This window comes from Ipomoea triloba, chromosome 3 (assembly GCF_003576645.1).
Source record: "Ipomoea triloba cultivar NCNSP0323 chromosome 3, ASM357664v1".
In the NCBI taxonomy this organism is placed as follows: domain Eukaryota; kingdom Viridiplantae; phylum Streptophyta; class Magnoliopsida; order Solanales; family Convolvulaceae; genus Ipomoea; species Ipomoea triloba.
The window spans coordinates 3,194,523-3,203,147 of record NC_044918.1 but is presented as its reverse complement, the minus strand read 5'-3'; the positions used below and the strand labels follow the sequence as shown (position 1 = coordinate 3,203,147).

Sequence of the window (8,625 nt, the reverse complement as noted above, 5' to 3'; positions counted from 1 at the left end):
ACACAAAATTATTGGCATATAAAAAACTAAATATATAGGAAGATGACGATGATATGATAACAAACTTCAGACAAAGTTAAGAATCAATTTCAATCTTAAATCTACAAAAGTTGTACCACTCGGATGAAATTTAAAAAAGAAAAATTTTGTATCGTTTTTATAATTATTGTCAATTTTACCCTGCAATTTTTTCTAATTAATGCACCGACCACAAACAAATAATTTGTGTTCACTCAAAAATGCACCATAGAACACTCACAAATGCACCACATCCCAGCACTTAGTGCACCACCAAAATATACATGGTGCAGGAAATTATCAAATTCGTATCTTTCTCATCTTTACAGATTTTTAATCGTTGATCTAAGAGCATCCAATGATTAAGATGAGTTTGCATGACCCCATATGAGAGTAGCGTCGCATTTGAATCAAATTCTATATTTATTTATTTATTTTTATTTTAATTTTTTTTTATTATAATCCATGGCCATGGGACCAAGGATCATTTGATACAGACTTACATTGACGCATGTGTGTATGGAAAAAAAATGATATTTTCGATTTATAAAAACAAAATAAAAAATAAAATGGATTGTCAAGGACAGTACCATTTCTAACTTATATGGATACCCTTGAATAAATGGCAGAAAACCTTGGCCCAGTTTGGCCATGTGAAATATAATGACATGAATGTATCCTAATTATTATTGTGCATATCTGCTCCACACAGTTGTGTAAACCATAATTCAAAAATATTTAAGTAAATTATTTTAACTTGTAAAATAAGATTATTTTAACACATAAAAGTACATTATTCTAACTTATATAAAATAAATTATCTTATCCTAGAAATTTCATTATTATATACTATAAAATTTCATTATTATATACTAACAAATAATAAAATACATTATACATTATTATTCTAACTCACAAAATACATATATTATCTTACCCTAAAAAATTTATTATTCTAACACATATAAAGTACATTATTTTAATTCATAAAATATATTATCTTATCTCAATTCATTATTCTAACATGCGCTTAGAACATAATTTTTTTTTTTTTAACATCAAAATAACGTGGTTTTGGACCATGTAACTTGTCCATGTATCATTTCCCTCATAATAAAAAACCTATTTCACTAAACATCATTCATTTCCCTCATAATAAAAAACCTATTTCACTAAACATCATCTTCTAGATGATAATTGACTGGGTGGCCAAAAGCCTCTGCAACTTGCAGGCCGGTCTTGGTTTTCACTGGTTCGAAGCCCCTGCCCACCCATGGTGATGGCTTTGATTTTTTTTAATTTTTTTTTTTTTGGCATTATCAATGTTTTTAGTTTCTTATTTGGTGTTATTATGAGATTTTAATGTTTAGTTGTGTATTAATTATATTATATAGGTCATTGTGTTCCAATCCTTAACTATATGCTGACAAGGTAGTTCAAAGCTTACTCGCGACAGGCAGATATATATTTAGCATTGATCAGCGCCGCCGTGCCATAGGGTAAATAGCAGTGGAACCCACCACAATGTCCACCGGCGCCGCCGTGCAAAAAGTTATCCATATTCACTTGTTCATAGCATTATTAGACGTGCAAAAAACAGTTGCCAATTAGCTTTGACATTATTTGGCCTTAGTTTTAATCGAAGCTAAATATTTCATGTAAAATTCATTTTGCTCTCAATTAAAACTATTGCTAGCAGGGACGTATTCAGGAATTTGTTCCGGTGGGGTGAAATATAATTAAAATAAAATAGATAGTTAAAAAAAAAAAGAAAGGAATACTTAAAGAAATATAACCATAAATATTGTTGGATATATGCGATAAATAAAACACATCAAAACTTTATAAAAATATTTATAAAAAAAAATATGAAACATAATTAAATTGATAAATTAATTCAAATAGAAAATAAATTATAAATTACATATCTCATTATTAGTATATATATATATATATATATATATATATATATATATATATAATAGATTAATATACACAAGATGTTAGGTTGACTAGTTGGTAGATGTATAGTTGTGCTAAGAAAGGTTAGTGGGTTCAATTCCCTTATTGCTTTAAAAAAATTTTATGAATTTCATAAAATAAGCTACAAGATTAAAGTAACCACTTGTGCTTTTCATTGGATTCAAACACACAACCTTTGCTTAGGTTAAATACAGCTCAACCATCTTATCTAACTAACTCTTTGTTTATTCCATCTGTTTTTATATATTTATATCTAAAACATGTATATACATACATATATACATACAAGGCTATATATGGGGTGGGAGTGGGGTGAGTGGGGGCAGGTGCCCCACTGCCCCAGGGTGGTTCCGTCTCTGATTGTTAGATGTTGCCAAACTTTTCATGGAATAAATGATCGATAGCTCTAGGTTTGATCATAACGTTAAGAAGTTTAATTTTCTGGGTCAGTAATAACTAACACTACAATATGTGCATCATACGAAAATTTCCCAATGCTACATATTGGGGTGGAAATAAGCTAGGCCGAGCCGAGCTTTAGAAATATAGGCTTGAGCCTGCTATGGAAATCTGATCTAAAGCCTGAGCATGGGCCTAGGCTTGTATGTAGGCTTGTTTTTTAGGCTCAAGCCTGAGCCTACAATTGGCCTAGCCGGGCTTGAAGCCTTTTTAAAAGCCTATTTAACATATAGGCTTTTAAAAAGGCTTCAAAATAGATCATAAATAAGCTTGGAGCCTATTTAAGGCCTCCATTTTTAAGCCTTTTAAAGTATATTTGTAAAAAAATTTAAAAAAATACCTAAGTTCAATTGTATTATTATTTGTTATCCTATATAATATCATAAATAATAAACAACCAATTCACATAATTAAGTTGCGATATTTCATTAAATATTATGGCAGTAAGAACAGTTAATAAAAAAAAATTAAACAATAAGAATTCATACATCAGGATTAGCAACAATGTTACGTTTATAGTTGAATCATAATTTAGAATGAAATTTTGGAGGTGGAGGGGTTAGAGNTGTCCATGTATCATTTCCCTCATAATAAAAAACCTATTTCACTAAACATCATCTTCTAGATGATAATTGACTGGGTGGCCAAAAGCCTCTGCAACTTGCAGGCCGGTCTTGGTTTTCACTGGTTCGAAGCCCCTGCCCACCCATGGTGATGGCTTTGATTTTTTTTAATTTTTTTTTTTTTGGCATTATCAATGTTTTTAGTTTCTTATTTGGTGTTATTATGAGATTTTAATGTTTAGTTGTGTATTAATTATATTATATAGGTCATTGTGTTCCAATCCTTAACTATATGCTGACAAGGTAGTTCAAAGCTTACTCGCGACAGGCAGATATATATTTAGCATTGATCAGCGCCGCCGTGCCATAGGGTAAATAGCAGTGGAACCCACCACAATGTCCACCGGCGCCGCCGTGCAAAAAGTTATCCATATTCACTTGTTCATAGCATTATTAGACGTGCAAAAAACAGTTGCCAATTAGCTTTGACATTATTTGGCCTTAGTTTTAATCGAAGCTAAATATTTCATGTAAAATTCATTTTGCTCTCAATTAAAACTATTGCTAGCAGGGACGTATTCAGGAATTTGTTCCGGTGGGGTGAAATATAATTAAAATAAAATAGATAGTTAAAAAAAAAAAGAAAGGAATACTTAAAGAAATATAACCATAAATATTGTTGGATATATGCGATAAATAAAACACATCAAAACTTTATAAAAATATTTATAAAAAAAAATATGAAACATAATTAAATTGATAAATTAATTCAAATAGAAAATAAATTATAAATTACATATCTCATTATTAGTATATATATATATATATATATATATATATATATATATATATAATAGATTAATATACACAAGATGTTAGGTTGACTAGTTGGTAGATGTATAGTTGTGCTAAGAAAGGTTAGTGGGTTCAATTCCCTTATTGCTTTAAAAAAATTTTATGAATTTCATAAAATAAGCTACAAGATTAAAGTAACCACTTGTGCTTTTCATTGGATTCAAACACACAACCTTTGCTTAGGTTAAATACAGCTCAACCATCTTATCTAACTAACTCTTTGTTTATTCCATCTGTTTTTATATATTTATATCTAAAACATGTATATACATACATATATACATACAAGGCTATATATGGGGTGGGAGTGGGGTGAGTGGGGGCAGGTGCCCCACTGCCCCAGGGTGGTTCCGTCTCTGATTGTTAGATGTTGCCAAACTTTTCATGGAATAAATGATCGATAGCTCTAGGTTTGATCATAACGTTAAGAAGTTTAATTTTCTGGGTCAGTAATAACTAACACTACAATATGTGCATCATACGAAAATTTCCCAATGCTACATATTGGGGTGGAAATAAGCTAGGCCGAGCCGAGCTTTAGAAATATAGGCTTGAGCCTGCTATGGAAATCTGATCTAAAGCCTGAGCATGGGCCTAGGCTTGTATGTAGGCTTGTTTTTTAGGCTCAAGCCTGAGCCTACAATTGGCCTAGCCGGGCTTGAAGCCTTTTTAAAAGCCTATTTAACATATAGGCTTTTAAAAAGGCTTCAAAATAGATCATAAATAAGCTTGGAGCCTATTTAAGGCCTCCATTTTTAAGCCTTTTAAAGTATATTTGTAAAAAAATTTAAAAAAATACCTAAGTTCAATTGTATTATTATTTGTTATCCTATATAATATCATAAATAATAAACAACCAATTCACATAATTAAGTTGCGATATTTCATTAAATATTATGGCAGTAAGAACAGTTAATAAAAAAAAATTAAACAATAAGAATTCATACATCAGGATTAGCAACAATGTTACGTTTATAGTTGAATCATAATTTAGAATGAAATTTTGGAGGTGGAGGGGTTAGAGTTTGGTAATTATATATACTTGGGATTGTATTGTAAATATAAAAATATATATTAGGTGTAAAATATAATATATATATATATATATATATATATATATATATATATATATATATATATATATATATATATATATAGGGCAGGCCTGAAGGCTGAGCCTGGTATATATAGGCTTGACCTGTTTAGTTTAATAGGCTTTTGAAATTGGTTAAAGTCTGGCCTTTCTACTAAATGAGCTAGGCCTTAGTAGGCTTTAATTAGGCCCGTACATAAGCCCCTACAAGGGGCCTGGCCTATTCCCACCCCTAGCTACATATAAGGATATGATCAATTGTACAAAAAGAATGTGAAGATCCCACATTAGTACTCTATTTGGTGGAACTTATTTTAAAGCTTATAGCAGCAAATAAACTATAAATTATGTTTGGTAAAATATAGGGAGTTTAATATAATAAGTTACAGTTTAAAATAAGTTCATGACTTTTTAATTTTTTTTCTTTTTATCTTTATTAATTTATAAAAATGTCAAATTCATTAATCAAAATTTTAATATCTTAATTTATCATTTTAGGAGGTTTGCACTATTCACTTAATACAAAAATGAGCACTTGTACTTTGTTAGTTTGTTCACAAAACCAGCCACAAGCCTATGATTTTTCGCAAGACACTCCTTACTACTCCTAATTTCCAAAGTAGAGGTGTTGTTGGTTGAACACAAAATTGTTCTCTTCTCCAATAATGTTGACTTGGCTTGAGTTCTTCTTTGATTGCCAAAGTCTTCCATCCTGGATATTGAATATTGTAGCTTTATCTCTCTCACTGCTCAGCTCTTAATTGCTTGAATTTAATTCACACTTCTTCTAAACTTTACTCAAATTGACCAACACATTGATCATTCAACATTGAATGAATATATTTATAGACACATCTGAATTTGTGAAAGTTGTGTTGAGGGGTGATAGAATGGAGTTTGTGAGAGAGTATCCTCTCACCAGATATTTACTTTAATCAAATCTGACCGCTCTTACGATTACAACTCTAGATACACTACCGTTACTCTGAATGCTCCAAGCTAACCGGTTATGTCTGGGCATGCATAATATTTACATAATTGTATCCAAGCATCTTCACAAGCAAGCTACAATGTAATAATAAAAACAGATTTCATAAAAAGTTTAACGGCCAGAGAATCCAGAAAATGAAGCGGTGGCATGAGAAGTGGATGATGCTGTAGTGGCTGAAGTGTCTGTGGCTGTGAGTACCCTCTGATCGAAATCACTAATCATGGATGGCCTGTTTGGTTTGTTTTGAAAGATTGGACGATCACTTGAAAGCATGATCACCACTTCTGACATGCTTGGCCTTAGATTTGGGGGTGATTGGGTGCACACCAATGCAATCTCCAACATTCTCTTCACTTCTTCTGCATTGTACTCACTCGGGTCTAAAGTCTTATCCACCAGCCCTAGACAGTCCTCGTTCTCGTACAGTTTCCAAGCCTGTATAATTATAGAACCATGCACAAGTCAAATGTTACGTTGAAGAGATGAGATCAAGATATGCCTCTTTCAAACAAGGAAATATGTACCTGTTCAAGGAGATACTCAGTAATAGGTTCAACTCGCATGTCACTGCTCCTTCGCCCACTAAGGATCTCCAAGACGACAACTCCGAAACTGTAGATGTCAACTTTCTCTGATAAATGGCCGTGAATTGCATATTCTGGCGCTGTATATCCCCTATTTCAGCAATAGTATGTTCAGTGGAAATATGTGGAAAAGAAAATGTGTTAAAGAAATAAGGATGTTAGGCTTACAAAGTCCCTGCAAATTTGGTGCTAACATGGCTCTGATTTTCAGGTAAAAGCCTTGCTAAACCAAAGTCAGCAATTTTGGGTTGAAATTCATCATCAAGTAGTATATTGCTGGATTTTATGTCTCTGTGTATGATGCATACATGAAACTGCTCATGGAGATACGCAAGACCCCTAGCTGTACCAAATATTATATCAACTCGTTGCTTCCAATTCAGCATCCCCCTTTTATCTCCTACCATTCATGAAGAATAATTAATGGGAAAAGTTTATATATCCCATGCCAGCACAAAAGTAAGCATATCAGATCATTATAATACTAATCAAAGAAATAATGTTTTAGGAGCTAGCACCCACCATACATGTATCTGTCAAGGCTGGCATTTGCCATGTATTCATTGTTGGGTCCCTCCTATGTGAATGGAATAAAATAAAATAAATAAAACAAAAACACAATGTAGTGGAAGGAAAAAGGAGCATGACTTTGCAGCAAGTGGAGACATCATGCGCATGTGGACTGCAACTTTCACTGTAGCTCCATTCTCCAATTATTCCCATTTTGTTTTTGTTGTTGTTTTTCGGCAGTAGTGGGCAGCAGCAAGTGTAAAAATATCATTCCCATTCTTCTCTTTTTTCGGCCAGTAGAGAGAAACACAGAGAGGCAGTGAGTTCGGCAGTTCAGCAGAGGAAGAAAAACTCATCTTTCTTCTTCCTCTTCTTTTGGCGTTCGGCGGTTCATCAGCAGAAGGAACAAACTATTTTCTCCTTCATCTTTGGTGTAGTTTTGCCGTGCTATTTTGTCGTGGGTTTGCCTAGCTCTTGGGTATTTTCTTCATCAAATATTTAGAGAGGTCAGCTTATTTATTCCAGGCATCTCTTTGGATAATCTCGTAATATTTCTATTCATTTTTATCCTAGTCTTGGAAATTGAATATTTTGAGTACGAGATATTATTCCTTTTAGCCTGTGAATATTATAAGAATGTATTTGGCCTAGGAGTTGTTGTATTTGATGATTTGTAGATGTTTGGCTCGTGTGGTAGCCTGAAACTTTGTACCCAAGATTTGTGATATAGTGGAATATTTTGTTGTTGGTGGCCCGTGGTTTTTCCCCGCGGTTTTGGGGTTTTCCACGTAAATCTTGTGTTCCTTGTGTTCATATTTATTTTTGGGCTATTGTGTATTATCTCGTATTTGTGTACCGTGTCGGGTCTGTGATTTTGATTGTCACAGGAAGTGGGATTTTTCCCAACAAAGTGGTATCAGAGCCCTGGTTGTTGATTTGGTTTTTTTTTGACAGCCTTGGTTGTTAATTGGATATATTTGAGATGGAAACAAATATGAGTAATATGGTACGATTGAATGGTAGAAATTATCACATTTGGAAAGCCAAGATGAAGGATCTCCTGTTTGTGAAAAAGTTACATCTACCTGTGTTTGCAAGTGCAAAGCCTGAAAATATGTCAGATGAGGAGTGGGACTTTGAGCACCAACAAGTTTGTGGTTATATTCGACAGTGGGTTGAAGATAATGTTTTGAACCACATTATTAATGAGACACATGCCAGGAGCCTATGGAGTAAACTTGAAACCTTGTATGCCTCTAAGACAGGCAATAATAAGTTGTTTTTGTTGAAGCAGTTGATGAATATAAGATACAGTGAAGGAACATTGATCAATGATCATGTTAATGATTTTCAGGGCGTTCTTGATCAGTTGTCCGGTATGGGCATCAAATTTGAGGATGAGGTACTTGGTCTCTGGTTGCTTAACACTCTACCAGATTCTTGGGAAACATTTCGGGTTTCTTTGACTAATTCAGCTCCCAACGGTGTTGTGACCATGGAATATGTTAAGAGTGGTATCTTGAATGAGGAAGCAAGGAGAAGATCTCAAGACACTTCTACTTCTACTTC

At 33.1% G+C, this 8,625-nt stretch overlaps 1 protein-coding gene across 1 annotated transcript in view; it reads right to left on the bottom strand.

Annotated features, from left to right (window-relative positions):
- Positions 1 to 5,854: 5,854 nt before the first annotated feature.
- Positions 5,855 to 8,625, bottom strand: part of LOC116013685 (cold-responsive protein kinase 1-like) — an 8,288-nt gene continuing 5,517 nt past the window's right edge. The window contains exons 6-9 of the mRNA XM_031253571.1: positions 7,069 to 7,110; positions 6,715 to 6,946; positions 6,487 to 6,637; positions 5,855 to 6,397 (exon numbers count right to left, since the gene is read on the bottom strand). Of these exons, the coding sequence (XP_031109431.1) occupies positions 6,074 to 6,397; positions 6,487 to 6,637; positions 6,715 to 6,946; positions 7,069 to 7,110 (749 nt within the window). The 3' untranslated portion in view covers positions 5,855 to 6,073. The remainder of the gene's footprint in view (positions 6,398 to 6,486; positions 6,638 to 6,714; positions 6,947 to 7,068; positions 7,111 to 8,625) is intronic.